Raw genomic sequence first — 24323 nt, forward strand, 5'->3', positions numbered from 1 at the left:
CAGTTTACAATATCGACTGCCCATAGTTGCATTTACTTATAGCACGTTTGAACACTGCCATTTCATGGTTTTGTTTCTACTTTATTATTTGCATTATGGTTTTAAAATGTAGGGCTGGTTTACTGCTGGTTTCATTGTGACAACTTACCCCAAAACCGTGACAACATGCATAACTTGTTTGAGAACAAATTGTGATGCTTATACTTTAGATTTGAGATCCTAATCAGCTTAACCAAGTTACTGAAGAAATATTTTGTACCTTCTAAACCTACTATATACATACATATTTTATATTTTTGTGTATTTATGCATGTATATGAATAAATGTATAATGTGTGTGTGTGTCTGTGTATAAATATATACATGCATAAGTACACAAAAATATCAACATGCATTTATGCATGTATATGAATAAATGTATAATGTGTGTCTGTCTGTGTGTATAAATATATACATGCATAAGTACACAAAAATATCAACATGCACATATGCATATTTTTTGTGCATATATGCATGTATATGAATAAATGTATATTGTGTGTACGTGTGTATGTTTAGGTGTATATAAAACAGAAATACCCCCCAATTCACAGTGCTCATGCAAAACAAATTAAACTTTACACAAGAAAGGGAATGCACATTATTTATAAACAAGTACATTTTATTTACCTCATATCAACCCAACCTGGATCTAAACAAAAGCTGATAAATTCTTTCTGTGATCCAAAATAAACATGAACATAGCATGACATGCTCTCTGTTTATGAATGTTTCCCAGTACAAATTATAATCAGAGCGGATCGTCAGATCTCGACCGAGAGGCTGTGACTGCACCACAATTGTGTACAAGAAAGACGACCTTCCATCAAAAATGTCACCGTTGGAATTTTTAGAAAGGCTGGGGACATTTAAAAACAGCGACAGAGTGGAATTAAAATTTTCAAGATATGTGCGAGGAAAAAAGATGGATATCTGCACCAATTATAATGGAAAAAAGCATAACTTTTCAAATATAAACAACAGTAAATAATTATATACTTTAATATAATCAAGCTGTAACAATTGAGACTAGTGTTCCAAAACAAAGCGTTAAAAGGGATCCGAACCATTGTTCATTACGCTTTTAAAGCGATGTAAAATATGACCCTGTGGTACAAACCGCCATACGACATTTCCAAATGCAGCAAAATCAGTGTAGTTATTCTGTTGGCAAGAAACGAACAACAGCTTATGACGATTTTAATTTTATACAGATGATTTTAACCCCCACCACCATTCAATGAGATATTTACAGCACCCCTTTATCTAGAGCGTGTGCATGTCGGTCTTGGACTAAAAAAAAACTAGAAATAAAGAAAAAGAATAAAGGGAATACATAATCTAAAACATCCTCAGGAAAATAAACATCCACAATATATGATACAATTCAAAGCTTAAATATAGGCATACTTTAACCAGCACATGCAGCTATGTAGCCCAACATAGCTCCTTGAAATTAAGGAGGGGAGTTAGTTGTGTAAAAAAAGCAGAAAATAACCATATGATCACTTTCATTTATGTTTTTTTAAATGGAGCTGGAAGCCATTTTGTGTCCTTGAATCCGTGAAGACGGCGTATCAAAAGAGAATAAAGAAAATACATGGAGAAACTTGTGTGTTCCCAGATATGGGAAGGAAATAATCATGGTGTCCATCTCTCCATAAAGTTGTTAATGAACCAAGCAGCTCTCTTTCCACTAGATATGCACCAATGTCCACATCTTGCTTTACCCGATACTAAAGGACGGGAAGAAACAATAACAGCAGCTCACAGGTTTACACACCATCGCTTGCATATAGCTGACAGGGTGGACTAAAGTTGCCCATCTGTGAAGGCTCCCATTACGGTTCTCATTGGTAAGGAGGATGCAGGAGCGTCATGTATAGCAAAAAAAAGATGGAGAAGATGGTGGTGGTGGTGGTCAACACATCCCTCAAGAGAAACTCAGCAAGTTAGATCTGCTGGATCGCTGGTTCAGCCGTGACATGCTGTTCATGCTGGAGCTGGTGGGCTTGAGGGGTGTGTTGCAGCCCAGGGCTTGTGGGAAACGCTGGTGGTAGCGATCCAGGCGCAGATACTTCACCGTCACAAGCTTACCTAAGGAGAGGTGTGATAGGTCGGATGGTTAGTTGTCAACAAATTTCATTATGGATTAGTTGGTCTGTGACTTTACATGCTTTTTTAATAATTAAAGTCAGGCACACTTTCTTCATACAACGCGAGCTCTATGTTTATCAGGCACTACTTCTCACCACGCAACCAGCTTGTTTAAAAGCAAGGCACCGTTTGCCCAGACCACAGCGATGCCAGGTCCTCTACCTTTCGGAGTTCTGGATTGGGCTACTTTTAAATTGTTACTGCAGGTTGATACAGATTTGGTTCATTAGTTTGTTGACATTTGGGCTGTGAATAGTCATTGGGATACTTTTGGACTAATTATGAATGGCCGTTGGGCTGGTTTTGTTATGCAAATCTGGCAACCCTGACAGTAGAATGACAGAAGCAAAAGCGTAAATGAACGCTGGTTAACAAAGGTTTAATTCCCCCCAAGGTGAGTTTGTATTTGTTTAATTGTTGTATTACAGGGGTCTCCACCATGTTGTATGGTTTTCTTAAAAACAGTATTGAACCACAAACTAAGCACTTGTTTTAAAGTAACGGGTAAATAAAGGTTTTATTACCGTGACAACGCATGTATAACACTTTTATATCATAATGGCTTATTTAGTTAGTTAATAACAAATAATGTTTATACTCATCAAGGTGTGAAGTTGAAGATTAAAATGAGTTTATTAATCTGTGGCAAAATTTCCTTACACCAGCACATCCCTGAAGACTCAATATGTTTTGACATAGGGGTGGGCGATAAACCGGTAGACAAAATTAACCGGTAGAAATTTGTCAACCGGTAGAGATTTTGGACTATCGTTTCTATCGAGGTTACGTGCCCACGTCACGCTCCTGTGCGTGTGGTCGCGAAAACGTAACGTTTGTACAAGTATTTAAGCACTGCAGTTTTAAAACAAGTTATTTTAAGCCATTGAAACACAGACAACAGATCTGTATGCGTGCGTTCTTTCTGTGTGTCAGGAGCGGACAAGTCACGCAACCGCTGCTCTTTCTGTCTGTGAGGAGCGCGCAAGTCGCGCGACCTCTGCTTATTAAGCTCGTGAGCATTTTTCCCGCTTTATTGGCCTTAAATACACATATGCGTCAAAATTCCCGTCTTTGCAAGCATCATCATAAACACGACCAGTAAGGTCTTAAGAGAAAGTAAACAGCTAAAAGAGAAAGCGCATGTGTAACAGTGTATTGGATCCGGACTTTGGTCTTAAAGGGGAAGTTACTAGTGATGGGCGGATCGATCCTAAAGTATCGATATTTCCGATCCTGCCTTTGTATCAAAAGGATCGATTCTCCAGTACAAGTATCGATTCTATATGTTTGTTTGTTTTTTAACAAGTGATTTTAGATTTTTAAGTAATAGTTGGACGCTATAAATACACTTAAATTGTAACGTCAGTGGGAACTATATCTTCTTCCGCTGTATCACGCGTTCGCTCATTCAGTCCCAGCTCCTTCCGCTGTATCAGTATTACAGCGTTCATTCGCTCAGTCACTACCAGCAGCACACTCAGTAAGCGCAGGCAGATTTTAAAAAAGGGGTTTAAGTGCATTGTTGCGGTCAGTTAATAATGCGAAACCTCGTGTGACATTTGTCAACAACAAAAAACACAACTGTGGTAATACCACAAATATGACAAAGCATCTGAAAGCAAAATACCTTACAGATCATGACTAAGTGCAGCCTCACAGTCATCAGCCTCACAGTCATCCCTGGTTTGATTTTCAGTGCATCCCTTTTATCAGGGTTTTAATTTATTTTTAAAAGCAGTAGAGTTTATCAGTCAAAAAAAAAAAAAATAGGCTCAAGAGGAAAATGTTAATGTCAGAATTCACTTGTTTTATTATCAAAACGTATACTGTAAAGGGAAGAAATCTTGTAATAGTGTTCAGTGCAAAAAGTTGTCATGTCTATTTTATTTGATATTAATAATGATGGCTATCAAAAGACCCCATAAAATCACTTTAATAAACTTTAATATATACATAAAAATATTTCATAGAAGTATCGGAATCGGTATTGGTATCGGTGATACTTGGCTTAAAATACTTGTTATCGGATCGACAAGAAAATAACTGGTATCGCCCATCACTAGAAGTTACCTAATTTTGCTCCTGTCTGTCACTCGTGTTAATCAAACAGCATTGAGAAAAAAATCTCTCGCTCCTGATTAAATCACTTTTCTACCTTAAATAAAAATATATATAGGCCTATACATACATGCATAATTATTTATTATCATTCTTATTGACTGTGTATCTTCAGAGAGCTTGAGTTTTGTTTGTTTTTATCTTCTTTCTATGCTTGTATATGTTTTTTGTGAGAATTATGAACATTTCTATGGTATTAAAGATTTAAACCTTATTAAAACATAAAAAACTCTACCGTGATACATATCGTTATCATGATATAAAATTAATCCTATCGTGATAGAAGATTTTGGTCATATCGCCCACCCCTATTTTGACATTTATAGATGTTTTAGGGACGCATAACGATTAATCGCAATTAATCTATAGCAGAATAAAAGTTTGTGTTTACATTATATATGTGTGTAAACTCTGTATAATAACTTTGTGTAGATAATGCAGTTAATGCACACACATGCATGTATATATTTAAGAAATGTTTACACATGTATATACATTTGTATATTTATGTATAATTTATATTACATATAAATACTTAATATATAAATATATATTTTCTTAAAATGATACATGCATGTGTGCATCTTTATATATACATAATTATTATACACAGTTCTCACACATATATGATGTAACAAAAACTTTTATTCTGCTATGGATTAATCGTTATGCATCCCTATGTTTTACTATTTAAAAACTGCACTCATTTTTTATTTAAGGCTTAAACTAGCAAAAAGGTTATATTCATAAAAATCTGTAGTAGTATGTGGCTTTTGCACTTTTAAAAATAAATTTCTACACGTGAATACCCTAATTTAGTGCCTTATTTAGCTTTAATAAGTAAAAAAATCGAATTGAGTAATATTTGTGTTTTATCAGATTAGACGATTAATCATAAATAATAATAATCGTTAGTTGCAAGTTTTCAAATATTATTTCTAGGGATGCACCGAATATTCGGCCACCGAAAGACTTTTATCACCGAAACAATACGGCCGAAATGTTGTGATGACGCAAACAGAAACCGCGACCTGCACGTGCTTGTCTGAAGCAACATGTATGCGGCGTGGATGTATTTAACCGCAAAAAGGCGCTAAAGTACGCACAGAGGCACCTGCGGTTGTGTTCGGTCCAGACGTGATCATCACAGTGAGTACGCCCTTCAAAGATCAGAACTCTTGATGTGTAAACTTTAGAGAGAGTCGCGCAAATGTGTCTCATACTGTATAATCCATTAACATACATGTGCCGAATAAAGCAATGAAAAACAACGTAACGTTTTTATGCTGCGCTGTTTGGGATTCGCCTTCGTTCTCTGTGTGCGCGCGCGTTTAAGTGCCCTCAATAGTGCACACACGAGTGAGACGCAAACAAGCGAACGTAAAATCTTTCTGTTATTGAAAGGGCACATATAAACAAAATTATCTCCAAAGTATTCTTTTTCTAATAAAAACATTTGTTTATGTCTTAAGTGTATGTATAGATTACAGTCATAAACCAGTCTCTGCTTATTTAAAGAGACAGTAACCTCAATTAACCTACTTAAGTCTAACAAAGAGACAAATAGCTCTGAAAATAATAATATATTTAATTTATACAATAAAGACAGTGTTATGACTCATTTTATTCGATTTCTGTACCTAATGCTAATGTTAGCCCTTATTAATGTGCAGCTTTGTTCTTTTTTATAAATGTTTGTAATTTCTTTATTTGTTATTAGATTTTCCCCACCCCCTTTTTGCTGATCTGAAAAATAATCCGATCCATGCTTCAAAAACTGTAATGTGATCTGAACCGTGAGTTTTGTGATCTGTTACACACCCCTAGTAAAGTTAGTACACAGTGATAGCCATAAATGCATTTGTACTAATAATTGGCATAATAATTTATTTCGGTGTTTCGGTTTTTCGGCCTTGGTTTCCTCATTTCCGGTTTCAGCCAAGAATTTTCATTTCGGTGCATCCCTAATTATTTCAATAGTTAGTTTTAGAATGGTCACTTCTACAACAGAGAAATATCACATCCATAACGTTGTTTCTTTATTTAAAAAAAAGTAAATATTATTTGTTCTTTGAATAGCCATCTCTTCTCCATTCTCTGAGAAATTATATCTTAATTTTTTACTAAAAATGTCACATTCATAACGCAGGAATTATATATTTCTTATATTGCGTTTTTAGTTCTGATAATCAACATTCACTTACCATCAAACCAGGAGCCATGAAGTGCTTTAAAGGCTTTCCCAGAATGCTCTGCTGAAAGGCACTTTACGTAAACACAACCCTAGACAATAATAAAAGCACACAGAGGATTATTAAAACACTCATATGCCCAAACTGACATAGACAAGTCAGCTCAGAGGATACAAACCTCTCTTGAGTTTTTGTCAACAGCTATGTGAACGATCCCATCGTTATCACTGCATTTCTCCAAAATGGCTTCTTGAATGGCGAGGTGCCAGTTCTCCCCCTCCTCCCTGTTGAGTACAATAAGGAGTATTCACTTAAATCAGATGACAAATGTTTTTCCAGTCTGTTTAAACTTAATTAACAGATAATTTAGCCACAACTAACAAACTTAAAAGTTCATTTCTCTCTGTGCAGTTATCAATGTGAGGTAACGCATCTTATTAGCAAACTTACATTATTGGGTCGAACATGTTGCGAATCTTTAAGCATGGCGTTAAGCTGTTTGGTGGTGAATTTCTTCGGTCCAGTGGAAATGCTGAAACACACAACAAACAACTTGAAGTCCATAAAGGGACAAACTGGTTATTTTTAACATGACACATCAACTTTCCTAAAGATAAAGGTACTTGCAATGTTCATGACTAAAACAACAGCCCACAACTTCGGCCACGCAAAGTAATTTCAGAGAATTGCTAACACATTATAAATGTAAAAGTTATTGCTGAAACACATCACAAAGACAATGAACTACATAATACTGAATTGTCGAGTTACACCACAGTTTTTCCACATTTCTGTGTTAGGGATTATTTGGGCGGGGCTAAAACGGTAGCTCGATGACACAATGAAGCCACCGAGCATGGCCCCGCCCCTAACAAAATCACAAGCGTCCATTCAGGTTACAGCAGTAATTTAAAATTGTTTAAACAGACGGCAGCTTTCCTGCGAGTGGGCGTGGTTTTATCCAGACTTTAACTACTTATTTCATCATTCAAATTGGGCTTGGTGGTAAATAACAAATTTTTCTGAATCTCAGAACACATTTAATATCTGACTTTACATGGACTAAGTTATTAAAGAGTATCGGTTATGTACAATTTGAATGAGTGTTACCTTTGCCTTGCCACACTTTGGAGGGCACGCTGGACATCTTATCAGGTGACATTGAGGGCTGAAGCCACCTCCACACCATGAAGTCCGCACCTCCGATTCTCTGGGTTTCTGTCCGAATGCGAGACTCGTTGGCTGAAAGGAACTTAACAGCCCGGTCCCATACTTTTTTCATCTTTTTTCTGAGAAAGACACACAAATCTGTTGAATACTTCCTTTTTGTTATTTGGAAGTATATGAATTGACATATTATGGGAAGATAGAATGATATAATAGTATAGTAAAATAGTATTTGCAATCTATTCTACTTCAGTAATGCAACGTAAAACAAATATTAATCTTTTTAAAAGGGCGGGACCTAATTTTATCAATTTGGAGTTGACTGAATCACGAAATAGGGGTATGGTGCCGAAGTGACCTTAACATTTGTTCTGCAGGTCCCCTCAAATTTATTTTTGGATCCCAAATCATTCTGTCATTTTTCAAGATGATGTACCTTTCCTGAGGCTGGACCAGAGAGTCACGGACATGAGGAATGGGAAGATACTGCTGCAGGTCCTTATTCTCCTGGCAGGCTTCATTGTGGCTCCTCATTAAATCTGGAAAAACACAAATCATAGGGATTCAAAATGCGTTTAGAGCTTTAAATCACTGAGCTTCTCAACTGATGTGTCTGACTTACCGATGATCCTCTCCACCATCTCGTACATCTGCCTGGTTTCCTCTTCTTCTCTCCGCCATCTGTATTTCATGTAATACACCACACCCCAAACTACACCGATGCCTACGGAGAAACAGAATAAGGGTGTGAAATTATCGATCCAAACACAAAAACTGATCCCAGGTCTGTTTTCTACAAAACGTCAAGACATGCACCTGCGAGGATGAACAGAACTCTGTAGATGACGGTGAAGAAGGCCCGTCTGAAGCGACAGAAGAAAGACATCCGGGGATAGATGGACTCCAGCCTTGAGATCTCCGATACATACTCTATGGGTTGATCAGGGTTAGCAGCGATCAACCTGCACAGAAAAGCCCATATAAAGTAAACACAAAAAATGGATAACCGCACACATACAGATATAAACATATCATTCTCATTAATTATTCACTGCTTATATATTGGATCTGTTGAAAAGTTTCCAGAACATTTGAGGAGCTCAGATGCAAAACCCTCTGAGTGCATCTCACATGATTTCTTGTAAATTAGCATTTTTTTTATCAGAATCTAATGTTTATGTTCAGTAGTTTCAATTAAAGGGCAATAAAAAGGTTAATAATTGAAATGCCTTATTTTCAAAAAATTTCACTTAAGTCATCTTTTGCTGCAAAAGCCTCTAAGTGCACGCAAGCGTTTTTGGCAAAAAAAAAAACTTCCACTTCTTTGGACAAGACATGGTAAAGATGCATCTAGAAACTGCAAATTATTAAAGCCAGAATTCAAAAGGTAAAAATTAAGAAACTGAACCACACATTAGGGGGCGCTGTGATGCATGTGGCTGCCACATTCGAGTTGTATTCAGGTCCAAGTACTCACAATAGGGCTGGGTATCGAATCAGATGTTCCAGATCGATTCAATTTCGATTCACAAGCTATCAAATCGATTCGATTTCGATTCGATTTTCGATTCCGGTTCTTGAGTCGATTCAACACAATGTATATAGATTTAATACAAATAATATATTAATAAAAAACAACAGTGAACATACGTTTGCAAGTGGGTAATTAATAAAAATAAATTAAAAGCCACAACACTATCATTGTTGTCTTGCTTGCGAAATCTAAAATGCTTCCATACCTCTGACTTTTTATGTGAAAGTGGCATCAACGTCGATGAAGCACCTAAAACCGCCATTTTAAGCACTGAATGAAAGAATGACAGGCTCCTTGGTAACATTGTGCAAGGCAAAAAAGAGGGTGACATCTAGTGAAGAAGACTAGTAATTTGATTAACGTTAATCTTACGTTCAATGTTTGCAGAAAAAAATATGGGGGGAAAATCGATTCTGCATCGACCAAGTTAAAAAAAAAACGATTAATCGAAAAATCGATCGAATTTTTGCCCAGCCCTAACTCACAAAGGACTTAAGTTTGAATGTGATCCATGATTGTTCCACATTTGGTTTGCATGCACTTTGAGGACTTTGCTGAAAAATAGACATGCCAATTAACTTCTGCCAACAAACCGGTATTTCTGAATGGCCTCAAGATTAAGCAGATTTGAAGTTAAACTATTCAATAAATGTAAAATACGTGCCAAGAACATTTGGTTGATATCATTTTGATTTTTGACGGTGGTGGCATTTAGTGGCTTTTGCATCTGAGCTCTTTATATGAAGACACTGATAAATCAAGTCTAAAAATATCTCACATACCTTATTCCCACAACATCTTTGGTTTTCATGACCCATTCTAAAGACGTTTCAATAAAGTTTTCATAGGCTTTGTTTTGGAGCTTGATAGAAAGACATTTCATTAAAATGTGAATTACTTCATATTTACAGGGAAAATAATGATATTTTATTATTATTAATATTGTACAAAAATAACACAATTCTGAAAAACATCCATGTTTAATTAAAAAACAGCATTTTGGTTGAAGTCAGCATCAAACCTTGAGGTACTCTAAGGCTTCACTGAAGGAGACGCTTCTGTTTAAAGGATTATTAGGATCCCCACAATCATGTTCTCCTTAAAGGAAATCACAAAATTTTTTGCATTATATTTAATCCGAACTTCAACAATGCCAACTTTAAACCATACAGCATCATTTATCACACAAAGCAGGAGTGTACAATGACATTCTCACCTGCAATATTGGCCAGGTAGTCATGTAGAGAAAGGAGAAGGTTCAGGATGAGGTCTCGCTCTTTGACTTCCTGTTAAGTTAATTCCAGTACAAAAAGTAAGTGCATGTTTGAAAATAGTACAACTCCCAACTAAATCCCTTTTCCAATGGTGCACATGCCTACCGGTCTTGAATTAGGTACCGATTACAGAGGCAAAAGCTATTTAATTTAATTTATCATGTGAATTGCTTTTGAATGATCTATTATATCTTGAGATATATTTTATGTATTGCATAAAGATGCTCAATATGTTCTCAAATACCAAAGACGGTGAAATGCATTTATTTGTGACCAGGTTATGTATTAACAGACAGCAAGATCATTTGAGATTAGGGCTGCAAAATGATTAATCGCGACGTTTTTGTGTACTGTGTATAATAGTTATGTTTATAAATACACACACATGTATGTAAAAATTTTTTAGATATTAAGTATTTATAATTATATATAATATACATTATATGTAAATATAAAAAATGTATACACAAACACACACACGTAAATATTTCTTAAATTGCATACTTGCATCTGTATGTATTTCTATATACATAATTATTATACACAGTACAAACACGATATAAATTAAAAAAAAAATTTTGCAAACGATTAATCGCGATTAATTGTTTTGCAGCCCTAGTTGCGATTTATAGACATAACATCTGAAAGTGAGGCATACGTTTGTTTTCTGTCCATACATTCGTTCTATGAATCGCACATACACGCTTTTGAGAAATTATCGGAAAATCAAATTTAGGATGGTTTCTACACAGCATTTTATAAATGAAGCCCCATGTCATCTAAAATAACACAGCAAGATATCGAAACGGAGCAAAAATAAGGCAAGTTTGCATATCGTGATGGTTTAAAAAGTTATGCATAGTCAATGTTTAAGGGTTGATGGAGATAGAAATGAGACTGATGCTTCTTTTCCCAGAAAGAATGTAAAGTATGTATGTTTTTGTATATAATTTTGCCAATTTAAATAGATTTGATAACTTTCAAGTATTATTTTCATTCAATGTCATGCAGCCCTACATAACAACAAGCACTGTTTTGGTGGAAAAGGGGCATTAAATGATTAAGCGGTCTGACTCGAAGTTTAAAACCTAGCAAACAATTGACCAGACTGATACTTACATAGTGCTTATCAAACTCGGGTCCAAATGGGTGGCTCTTAACTGAAAAAGAGAGAAGAAAGGGAATTACTCATCACATTAACAAGGCATTATTTTTTTGCAGTCCAGCAGTAGCAAAGGTCTGAACAGAACCACAATATAAACGGCTTTTCCTAACCATGCTGACAGACAGATGGGGTGCTTTCAATATTAGTTTCACACTTGAGGAATGACTGATGGCGAGAGCCTATCATCGCCTCAAACTTGAGTCATTGTCTGCATATTGCATTGCTCTCATTGCTCTATACCACAATCAGATTTAGCACAGTGCACTGTATTTCTCAATCATGGGTTATATTTTGCCTGGCATATAAACCGTGAGGTCTGATGTTGTGAGAATTTTATTTTCGCAATTTCAGCATGGAACAGAGACGAAGCAGTTTACTCTTCCAAAAACAAATGGATCTTGCATCAATCCGGATTCCAGGTGGTCGCTCCGAAGATGCTCATGGACCCATTTTGCTCAAAGATCCATGTTTACACAGAACCGCGAAGACGACTAAATCGGCTGTATTAGGTATGCCAGTCCAGTAGATGGCGATGGTACCTTGTAAAGAAGTACTGGAAGCCTGCGCACATACGCATTCACCACAGAGCGAGAAATACAAACGGTCAAGACTGCAAAAAATTCAAGCAGTTTTGTTTAGACAGACGATGAAAAGGATTCATTTCAACAAGTGACCCTGGGCTATAAAACGGCAACATTTTGTAGTTAACTTTTTTAGAGAAGCATAATAATTTCAGTATCTATCTTAACCAAAACAAACACACTGCATGTAACCATCGTTGTTTTGGTTATACTCACGCATGACTGTAGACTGAATTATGTCGTCACCGTTAACACAGATTTACGTTTACACAGAGAGATGTCTTCAAATGTTAGCATTTTCAGAACCACAAATTGCCAATGTTGTGTAAACAAACAGCATAAAACGTTCCCGTTAACAGATGAAAGATAACATTCCAGGATTTTCTCAATTTAGTTTCAATGCAGTTTAAATATGCAGCTACAAAGGGCTCTTAAAGATCCCAAACATGGCATAAGGGTCTTATCTAGCGAAACGATTGTCATTTTCAGCAAGAAAATAAAAAATATGCACTTTTACACCAAAACTTCTTGTCTTGCACTAGCCGTGTGATGCGCCAGCGCGACTTTACGTATTACGCAAGGACATCAAAAGGTCACAAATGTGAAACACACACTCGCGGACCATTTTAAACAATAAACTGACACAAAGACATTAATCTGTATCATTCCACATTAGTGCTGCAACGACGCGTCGACGTCATCGATTACGTCGACTATGAAAATACGTCGACATGCGTAAAATGCGTCGACGCGTCGCTGTTTACATTCATTTCGCGTATTGGCGGCTTCTGCTCCTGGCAGTGTTATCCATACATTGATTTGTTTGTGTGCGCCACAAAATCAACAATGGCCGCAACATTTACATTTTTATTTTTCTTTAAAACGGCTTCATTTATTGTTGTGAGCGCTCGGTGGTTCCTCTCTTGTGCACGCGCGCTCGCTCTCTTTCTCTGCGTGAAGCCCCTAGACAGCGCCTCTCATACATGACACTGAGTGAAAGAATTAAAAGTTGGCTGTGTTTTCCATGCGGATTCCTCTGTGTACTTGCATTTTCACGTAAACGTCAGATGTTACTGGCAGAGAAGACGACTGATTTGAGTTTATCATGAAAGGTTAGCGGTGTTTTCACACACACACACACACACACACACACACACACACACTGGTTCTCTATGTGCTTGTGCGCGAGCTCGCTCTCTCCTATGCCCGCGCATGCCTTCTCTAGTAACTCTGTGTAATGGCATTTTTTTAATTTGCGCCAAATTGTCTGCGATGTCGCGTTTATAAATCAAGATTTTAGTAACTTAGTAGTTAAAGTAACAGCTGGTTGGATTAAACACAAGGTTATTGGGTCATGTTTAGTTTATGCCAGGACTAGACCTTAGTTTAATTAGGAAATATAATTAGTTTAAACAAACTAAATGCCTTACTAAAAACATTACTTGTGTGCATTTTGAGGCCAAACTAAGGGCAGTGATGTATTTAAAGATATGTCAGTGCAAGATGTTTTCAGTTTGGACAGCTCTTATATTTATTTTAGTCTAGGACTAGTCTAATCCCTGTCTGGGAAACCGCCCCTATTTGTCTGACAACAGAACAGATAATATGTGAAAATATAGCATTCAGTTGTGTTAAAATACAATTAAAAAAAAACAATGACTGTCAGATCAGACAGAGAGTAGAAAAACAGATTATCCAACAGATTAAATAGCTAATCAAAAAAAGAACACTGTATTAATAATAAAAAATAGATGTTAGACTAGTCGACTAATCGGAAAAATAATCGCTAGATTAGTCGACAGAAGAAATAGTCGTTAGTTGCAGCTCTATTCCACATACAACAACGTACAATCCTCTTTCTCTGCACTTGTAAACAATAGAGAGGTAGTTTCGCATACGTCATGCATAATTTTTCAACATGATTACGCAATATGTAAGGTCCCACACGGCTGGAGCAAGACAAGAAATTGTGGTTTAAAAGTGCTTTTTCTTGCTTAAAATAACAATCGTTTTGCTAGATAAGACTCTTATGCCTCGGTTGGGATCATTTAGAGCTGCATGAAAATTGCATTGAAACTGTTGAGGTGCAATAAAGTCTTTTAAATTATTGGGATTTTTTTAAAGTGGAATATTCCTTTAAAGGGATACTTCACCGATTTAGCATTCAGCTTTGTATCTGTAGAAACCCGGCAGTATTACTGAATGACCATGTTTCCCTCCCTCATTTCCCCCTGAGAGGAGAGATATCTGCATTTTGGTTCTGCAAAAAAGTCCTCCGATGATATAATATGACGATTTTTGCATCATCGGAGGACTTTTTTGCAGAACCAAAATGCAGATATCTCTCCTCTCAGGGGGAAATGATGGAGGGAAACATGGTCATTCAGTAATACTGCCGGGTTTCTACAGATACAAAGCTGAATGCTAAATCGGTGAAGTATTCCTTTAATATCCTAATGATTTGTGGCGTAAAAAATAAATAATTTTGACCATTACAATGTATGGTGGTCTATTGTCACAAATATACTCGTTCGACTTATCACTGGTTTTTGGTCCAAGATTGTGTACAGTGTATATACTGCATACTGTTGAAATACTAAGAGGCCATATTATATCTCAACTATATTATCTCAACATGGCCTAAATTGCACACAACAAGTTATGTAAGCAAGTCACAATAAGCGTGCAAGTCAGACATTCAGACAGCCAGAGAAGTCAGTTTATCTAGCTGGGCACAAGCTTGCATGTTCCCCTGAGACCCAGACAATTAGTCTGCTTGAGCTTGTCTGTGACCTAGATGTCTGCAGCGCGCTCTCCAGCCAAAGCTTTCTCCCAGAGAGACTGGCCATACCACAAATATACATAGTAATTCATCAGTCGCTTCCTCTCGAGAGACGCCTCTTGCCTCAAAAGCACTTCGCTCTGTTGGTACTTAGGCCGTTTAAACTGAGTGGCAGAACATGCACGTCTAACAGACGTCGAGTTTTCTCTTATCGGGGGAAAATGTTGTTTCGAAAGATTAATGCCGGCTCTCATATCATAATAGAGTGATTACGGCATACAGATATGTGGAGACTACAAGACCAGCTACTGTTATTTATCGCATTACAGGAAGTGGTCTGTACAGAAAATGTAAAAATGAAGATACATTACACATGGTATTACATTCTGAGGACCATTCTAATGAGGTTTTATTGTGCAGAAATGCATTAAAATGTAATTTAAAGAGCAGTTATCTAAAACTACTTAAGTGAATGTTTTAGTAAGGACAAACATGAGAACTGGACAAACTTATAAAAGGCTGTAAACACCGTAAAAGGGGAAAGTTGAAAAAAATTGGACAGGGCTTACATTTTTATGTGTTACGAATTGAAGTATTTTATAAAGTTTTTTACCTTAAATTTTTTACTTCCAAGTGAAAGTATTTTTACGCGTACACAAGAGTCCATGTGATACCATTTTCAGCATCGGAAGAGTTGTGTGTACTGCACATGCACACCAAATTTTGAAACTCTGCGCAGGGCTCTACACTATCTTTTTGCACTGGTTGCACTGGTGCGCCTAACATTTTTTCTTAGGTGCACTAGCACAAAAGTTAGGTGCACCCAAATTTTAGACCGCATCGGATTTATAGTTCACCCAAAAATTAAAATTCTGTCATAATTTACTCTCTCTCATACATGTCTTTGTTCTGGTGAACATGAATGAAAATATTTTGAGGAATGTTTGAAACCAAACCATTCATGAGCCCCATTCACTTCCATAATATTATTTTTTCCTACTATAGAAGTGAATGGGGCTCATGCTTGGTTTGGTTGTTAACATTCCTCAAAATATCTTGCTTCGTGTTCATGAGAACAAAGAAATTTATACAGGTTTGTAACAAAATGAGGGAGAGTTAATTATGACAGAATTTTCATTTTTGGGTGAACTGTCCCTTTAACACCGCAAGTTTAGCGCCCATGGTGGTTTAATACAGAATATAAACATGCAGGCTATTTTATACTTTTCATGTTGTCATTCCATTTTCCTTATACGAGTCATGCACAGTCCTGTTTGATAACCCGCATCCGCGCGATTAAAATAACACTTGACTCGTTATCCGACATCAGCATCAATTTATTTCATACCCGCTCGTTTGACAAAGACTGCAACCAGGCGCACCGCAAATCGTGAAGTAAGTAGAAACCTTTAGAGATCTTCATGCAGAACATTGACAGAAATAAGCACAGGACCATGATTGGACAAATATATTATCATTTAATGTGAGGGTTGGCAGATTGACAGCTGAGCGGTCAGCAGTATTTGAACACTCATACGCGATGCGCTTATATTTATAATTACCTTATAAATTGATGATATGATTGCAGTGATTCCAAAGGGATGTCCAAAAAAAACTCAAGTAGAATGTTAAATGTTTAAAGTTTAATGTCTCTTTCTCGCTGCCCTGCGTAAACCCGCGCCGGTGATGGCATGATACGCGTGATGAGCTGGCATCTTGCATTACCTTAAATTACCTTAAATTAGGTTCATACAAATAAAAGTTAAACAACATTCAAAACTGTAATGTTGTACATTAATTTATGTAAAGTTACACTCACAATAATAAAAAAACATTGTGCTTTTTAAAATAGGTTAAAAAAATGTTTGTGCTGCGACCAAATTGGTCGCACTTTAGATCCCTGCTGCGTACATTGTGCACGGGCGTACAGGAGAATGCAGTTTGTGGCACTGGAGATGCGTCACATTTTGTCACAATGTGCATGGGTCGAACCTCTGTGTACACGTACGAGTCAAAAACTATGCTTTGCAGGGCTATGCGGTTGACCGTGCGGGTGTGTTCACGAACACGTAAAAAACAGACTATACTTCGGTCCTAAATGTGATTGCCAAATAATGTACATTTTTTAAGTTCATCCAACTTTCACTTTAACAGTGCATGTGACTCGGCCTGTGAAAACCCAGCTAAGGTCGATTTTTGTGGGATTTACATAAAATCATCCTACATAATGTAAAGATCATTCTGTCAAAATATAAGTCAAAGATTCAAATTGAAATCAATTACTAAACGTTGATGCTCCTAATCTCATAGTTAGATAAGACTTTATGGGGCGGTTTCCCAAACAGGGATTAGACTAGTACTAGACTAAAATAAATATAAGAGCTGTCCAAACTGAAATAGTGATGGGCGATTTCAAAGCACGCTTCATGAGGCTTAGAAACATTTACGAATCTTTTGTTTCGAATCATCACTTCATTACGTCATAACGGTTTCGAAGCAGTGTAGGTGAACAGTTTTATTATAAAAGTTCATAAAACATTCATCCTTCTGACTAATAACCCTACAATTTTTTCTTCTTTTTGTTTATAGACAGATTTCACAGACAGTAAATGTGCATAATTAAAAAGGGAGTTCGTGTTAATGATTTGTTTGCCATAAATAAAACTAAAATCACAGAATACACTTTTAAATATGTCTTAATTAAATAATTTATTTTTCTTAAAAACATTTTTAGAACAATCTTGCTATTATTTTGTAAAAAGTGTAAAATGTTTGGAAATGTTTGTTTGCTTTCACACTATTTTAACCAGCAGGTGTCGCCCGCGTGTATGGTGTTTCGAACACTTAGAAAAACTGAATCAATTTGCGAAGCAATTGGTTTAATTGATTCGAAGCTTCGAAAAGCTTTGTTTCTCTCATCACTAAACTGAAAACAACTTGCACTGACATATCTTAAAACACATCAGTGCCCTTTGTTTTGCCTCAAAATGCACACAAGTAATGTTTTTAGTAGGGCTAGGGAATAATTTGCATGCGATATCATATCACGCGCATCTCGTACGGCTTTGTGTAGTAAATGTTACTTCTAATCACGGAACCGTCTTCACTGACGAGATGCGCAATGACAATCATATGCAAATTATCGCCCATCCCTACTTTTTAGTAAGGCATGTTTGTTAAAACGAGTTTCATAATTAAACTAAGGCCTAGTCCTGATTTAAGCTAATCCCTGTCTGGGAAACCACCCTGAAAGGGGGTCGCACACCAGACGAGAAGCACAGCACTGCGGACAACTCCGAGGTATTGTACATCGGAAGTAGGGATGGGCACGAGTACTCGATTGCTTGAGTACTCGAACATGGCATCGATGATCGATCACGAAAACGATGATCATGTAGGTTTATTTATTTATTTATTGTGGATATGGCGGCATTTGGGTGTCTGGTTAGCATTACAAGCGCATGTGGTAGTAAAGACTGGGTCTAGAGATGCGTGTTTGACGTCGTGTCGAGCTACGCAGACCGACGTATGACATCAGTAGCATTACCATGCGTGATTCAAAAACAAACAGATAAATCCACGCGACCGCGCATCAGCAACCCGCCGGTCTGCGTATGCGCGGCAGCCCGCGAAGCCGGTCACACCTCACATCACTGAGCCACTATGGTTTAAAAGGATGCCGTGATTTTCGGAAATAGTCAGTCAGTCAGTTGCAAAATGTACAGCGCCGTCAAAAGTTCAATGCATCTCATATTTAAACATCAAATGTCAAGAGATAGACTTTACATCTTGACTGAGGTAAGAGGACGACACGACACAGCTAAATGCTAAAATGATAGCAAAACACTTAAAGCTGCCTAATGTTATGAAGCTTGTGCTTTGACTGGATGTGTTTAAAAGTGCACTGTTTATGATGCACATCCACAAAGGGAGTTAAACTTTCTTTTTTTTAGATAACTTAGTTGAAAACTTAGTTGAATTCTTGCATTTATGCAGATAGATGGACGTTGTACATTTATGTTGTATAAAGGCTTAATATTATGCAGAGTGCGTCATATAGAAAGCGCTTTGTTTGTGTTTATTAACCCTTTAGTTTCATTCCATCACGCAGCTTTTCCTGTTAGAGGTTTCTGTTAAAAACATTTAATTTATTAAAAATCGAGTATGTGTTCATTGTTCTGTCATAGTTTCTTCGAAATTAAGTTTTATTTGAGTGTTTTTAATAAAAATATTTTCATTTTCACCATGACGCCCCTTTGATTGCCCCGCCCCCAGTTAATCGAGTACTCGTTCTTCAGACCTATGGATTAATCGAAATGAAAAAATGACATAAATTCACATCCCTAATCGGAAGTGTACATAAAATAGCGTGAGCTTAGTCAGATAGTGTCTACTTCAAAATACAAAATATAAATTTTTTTTAGAACGGCGCAGAGCTACGCAAAGCCTATGGCATAGGCGTAGCCACATTTACGTCAGGCAACGCAAAGCCTATGGCAGGGTTCCCCAAATCTTAACCTATAGGGCCGGAGCACTAGAGAGTTTAGGTCCAACCACTGATCTATATAAATGACTGGATTGCGCATGACGTCACACTTGTGAAGCCACCGCGCCGCCATGTTGGTATACCCAAACGTTCTATTAAATCAATGGACGTTATCAGATTTTAATGATAAAACATCACTTTACTCGTCTTCGTTTTTATATGTGAACTTACCCTGTACATTATTACAACACAAACGTCCAAAGCATGTAAATAGTTATTTACTGAAAGTTGTACATTTTGCGTTTTAATCAGTTATTATACATTCATCTTTATTACAGTATCAGATCAGCAGACAGACCGCAGCATATTTAGTATTAATGACAATAAACGTGCTCATTCTGAAATCTATATAAATAATCATGCTTTGTACCGTATGTGCATGCAATAATTTGCTAGTTTTAAATTATGTTATCTAAACTTACAAGTTACCTAAACTTATTTAGAGAAATAACGCTGACCGTCACAGTGTAGCTGAATGTCAAAAAAACTTTATTTATACCCGTGTCATTAACAAATGCAACAGACACACTCACCTTAACGTTTTTTTATAAATCAATTATCCTGCCCGATTAAAACATAAACATTGCAAATAACACCAGAATTAACAAATAATTAACCTACACATATCCTAAAAATTAACCTTGTGTAACTGATACGCTGTAAAGGGGGTAAATTTTGATCATGATTTTGAATGGAAGTCAATGACGCTCTCTGCCGGTTGGGTATACCAAGATGGCGGCTCGAACTCTGCGCTGGCTTCACGTCACGCAGTTACGTCAAGCGTTCTATGCGCAATCCAGTCATTTATATAGATCAGTGGGTCCAACCCTACAGACCTGTGATTTTCTAGTGATCATAAAGACCTTGCTCAGGTGTGTTTTATCAGGGTTGGAGCTAAACCCTGCAGTGCTCCGGCCCTCCAGGGTAAGATTTAGGGAACCCTGGCCTATGGCATAGGCGTAGCTACCTTGTAGAACCTATGCATTACTATAAATTGCACAAAATACATAGACTAATTTAGCTATTACTTCAGTATTCAATCAATTTTCTATATCCTCGTCGCAGTATTTTGGGTCAAGCTGCTCAACCTGCTACCTGCATGACCAGACTGAGGGCGTGAACAGTTACTTTTGACATACATTGGAGGACACTCCTATTTTTAATGAAAATACCTCGGTGTGTGTCATAAGCTGCAGTGGCATGGGCCATTTCCTGTCTAAGAAGGTGAAAAGAGTCTGGGGCGATAACTGCTATGTAGATTAGGAATGTTTTATAAAGTCGCCAAACAATGACAGGAACTACGAGGAACTTTCTGAAGCATTAAACGTGACATTTAAGAAATACACAAACTCTGAGATTTTGGATGGCGATCTTAAAAGGCTAATTTGAATGCTGAAATGACAGAGCATGAAACACTGAGACATCATAGACAGTTGACTTAAATAATAAAACAATAAATACCAAAGAAAACTTAGTATCATGGTATTTTTTAAAGGAATGGTCCACAAGACAATAAAGGCTCTGGTTTTTCATTTTCCGCAAGCCTATGTTTATAGCTTAATAAAAATTTTCTTAAACAAGCCCATCATTTTACTACTGAGGATTTTTATTAACCCACTGGAGTCTAGTGGATTACTTTAATGATGAGTAATTTTACTACGCACATGTTTAAACTGCTGTAAAAACTAACACCATCACATTAATTTTAATGGATTTATTGGTTTTAATGGGGATTGTACTAGTTTTAACGGAAACTATAATGGTCTATTTGGGTCTCTACTGTCTGGTATGGGAACCACTAGATGGATGGGAACCAATAGATCACCATTAAATCCTACTGGAATAAGACCCAACACACTTTATAGACATTTTGTATTAGTTTTCGTGGTAAGCTGAAGGTTTCAGACGCTGGGTTTTAAGACGCATGCGCAACATTTATACAATAAAATTATAAGTTCTGATCCAACGCTTAATACTTACTGACTGCATCCGCCTCTGAGGTGCCGGAACCCCGCATCCGCAAGTACATGAGACCCAGGACCAAGAAGAACAGGCAGGCGGCCGTCAGGAGGATCATGGACAGGTAATGCGCGCTGAAGCCCCCGGTGGCGGACACCTCCTCTCGTTTAAACTGCTGCAGGAGCTCGTCCTCCGGCACCGTGGTGTGCTGCTTGGGCTTGAGGGGTGAGGAATGACTGTAGGAGTGGTTCGAGCCGGTATGGTTCGAGTGGTTCGGCCGGTAGGTCGCGTAAGAGGAGAACCGCGGTCTCAGTCCGATACTAAACCTGCTGCTGATGTTGTCGCCGGTGGTCTCGCTTTCTCCGTTATCGATGTGGTTCTTTGTAAAAGCGGACGGGTTGGTGTTCTTACTGTCGTCCACTGAGAACACACTGGATCGCTGGGGGTAGCTGTGGCGCATGAAGCCTGCACCGAACTCCCTCGGTTCCTTGTCATCGTCCTCCCTCTGTTTCTCAGCCATGACTGGGCTCCTGAAGTCTGGAGTATCATATGCACCGGCCGCAGTTTTCTCCGAGCCCGGGGCGCTTATGTACCCGGTTTTCGGCGGACTGTGTCTGGAAATGAAACGGCGGGGACGGTCTCGATCAGCCTCCTCTTCTTCCTCCTCCTCGTCGGTATCGGAGTAATCCTTGACTTGCGTACTACTATTACGACTACTCGACACGTAAAACGTCTTATTCCCGTTCAGAGCCCGGCTATTAGTCTCAGTTTCCTCTAAATCGTCGTCAGGCTCACCGTTATCTCGATCATCTGCGTTTATGCTGGATTTAGCCAACCACGGAGATGTGCTCTTTCTGTCCACGGATAACCCGAGAGAATATCTGTGCTCGCTCCTGCGAGAGGCGGCGGGTGTTCCCGCAGGCCTGATGGGTGTCTGCGTCGCAGATCCGCGGTCTCTCCTGCTGGCGCCGCCGTGATTCGGGCCTGCTTTCTTTTGCGACGCCTCCACGTCCGACTCGTCCGAGCTAAAGCCCAGAACGAACTTTCCGGTTCTGTCTATAGTGCGCTTTTCGCTAGGCGTCGGACGTCCGCTAGAGCTCCGACGCGTGACGTCACTGCCCGGTGGCCTGGCGCTCAATCCCGGAGCTCGCGCCGCGGCGTTACCACTACCACCGCCGTTGTTGATCGCCCCGGTGCTGTTGCGCCCTTTCCCGCTCCGGGAACCTCGAGGCTGTGGCTGCTCCTCCCGCAGCTTTTTCAGCTTCTTCAGATACACGGGCCGAGTGTTTTCCGTCACCGGGCCGGGGGCAAACCCCAGTCGTTTTAATTCAGAAAAAAGCTCCTCATCCGTTAACTGTGCAGACGCCATCTTTGCACGAAAACGCACACAACGAGCCGCGGCGGAAGTGACGTAGAAGTAAGCAGACAGACGGCCTAAAAAATGCCGCGTTCCTCACAGGGATTACTTACTTTAATACCAAACCTAAGAAAGACATTCTTTTGATTGATAACTGGCGTCCAATTTGCTTATTAAATTGTGATTATAAAATATTAGCTTTGTTACTGGCCAAAAGAATTAAACCAGTTCGGAGTACAATAATAGACGAGACTCAATCAGGTTTCATTCCAAAGAGGCATATTGCTAACAATATACGCCTTGTTTTAGATCTGTTGGACTATGATGAACTGATAAGAGATGAAAGTTTTATTCTTTTTTTAGATTTTTACAAAGCCTTTGATTCCCTTGAACATGAATTTATTTTGCAATCCATGTATACATTTGGTTTTGGTGATTTCTTTTGTAAAACTGTCCGTACGTTATACAAAAATGGAAACTGCTCAATTAATCTGAAATCGGGCACTTCCCCAAGATTTAATGTGTTTAGAGGGGTGCGCCAGGGTTGCGGTATCGCCTTATTTATTCTTAATGGCTGCTCAACTCCTTACTACTTCCCTGTTGAATAGCCAATTACAAGGGGTTCATATAGCAAATAAACACATTATTATTACTCAATTACCTGATGATGTGTTCTCAAAAGCCTCTGGCCTGTCTTTGAACTTAGATAAATGCGAACTTCTTCCCTTAAAGTCTTGTTCTACCCCATCCCTGCATAATATTCCTGTTAAGTCTCAAGTGAATTACTTAGGTGTTACAATTTGTAAAGATGCCAATATGAGAGGGAAATTAAATTTTGATCCAGTAATTACTAAAGCTAAGAAAAAATTAAATTCCTGGCTCCAAAGAGATTTGTCTTTACGTGGAAGGGCTCTCCTCGCCAAAGCGGAGGGTATTTCTAGATTGACCTACCCTGCTCTTTCCTTGCATGTGGATAAGACATTTTTGGTTGAGATTGATAGAATGCTTTTTGACTTTTTATGGAAACACAAAAGACATTACATTAAAAAATCTGTGGTCATAAATAGCTTAGAACATGGCGGTCTTAACTTTCTTGATTTTGCTTCTTTAAACAATACTTTTAAGATCAATTGGTTGAAGCAGTTCTTGAATGATTCTGATTCTCTATGGAATGCTATTCCCAATTATATTTTTTCTAAAGTTGGTGGTCTCCCTTTTCTGTTAGTCTGTAATTATAATATATCTAAATTGCCCATCAAATTGTCTAATTTCCATAAGCAGGTGCTTCTGGCCTGGCATTTGATTTACAAACATAATTTTAGCCCCCACCGGTATTTTATTTGGAATAACCAAGATATCCGGTACAAAAATAAAACACTCTTCTTTTCAGGCTGGTTTAATAATAATATTATTTTAGTTTCTCAACTTGTAAATTCAAATGGGCATTTGTTT

At 37.9% G+C, this 24323-nt stretch overlaps 1 protein-coding gene across 1 annotated transcript; it reads right to left on the reverse strand.

Annotated features, from left to right (window-relative positions):
* Positions 1–640: 640 nt before the first annotated feature.
* lemd3 (LEM domain containing 3) lies at positions 641–22935 on the reverse strand. The gene is made up of 13 exons (XM_065285015.2): positions 21536–22935; positions 11601–11641; positions 10424–10493; positions 10229–10305; positions 9990–10069; positions 8490–8635; positions 8296–8397; positions 8110–8212; positions 7617–7795; positions 6957–7038; positions 6685–6790; positions 6519–6597; positions 641–2136 (listed from the first exon to the last, which is right to left on the reverse strand). The coding sequence occupies exons 1-13, from the start codon at positions 22881–22883 to the stop codon at positions 1973–1975; spliced, it is 2577 nt and encodes an 858-aa protein (XP_065141087.2). The 5' UTR covers positions 22884–22935; the 3' UTR covers positions 641–1972.
* Positions 22936–24323: the final 1388 nt, after the last annotated feature.

The sequence above is a fragment of the Paramisgurnus dabryanus genome, chromosome 1 (genome assembly GCF_030506205.2).
Source record: "Paramisgurnus dabryanus chromosome 1, PD_genome_1.1, whole genome shotgun sequence".
Lineage (NCBI taxonomy): Eukaryota > Metazoa > Chordata > Actinopteri > Cypriniformes > Cobitidae > Paramisgurnus > Paramisgurnus dabryanus.

Coding starts and splice junctions, on each gene's coding strand:
- lemd3 (XM_065285015.2), bottom strand. CDS start 22,883: ATGGCGTCTGCACAGTTAACGGATGAGGAGCTTTTTTCTGAATTAAAA. Junction 10,070..10,228: donor AAGCCTTAGAGTACCTCAAG/GTTTGATGCTGA, acceptor CTTTCTATCAAG/CTCCAAAACAAAGCCTATGA. Junction 8,636..9,989: donor AAAGATGTTGTGGGAATAAG/GTATGTGAGATA, acceptor TTTTCTGTGCAG/GTTGATCGCTGCTAACCCTG.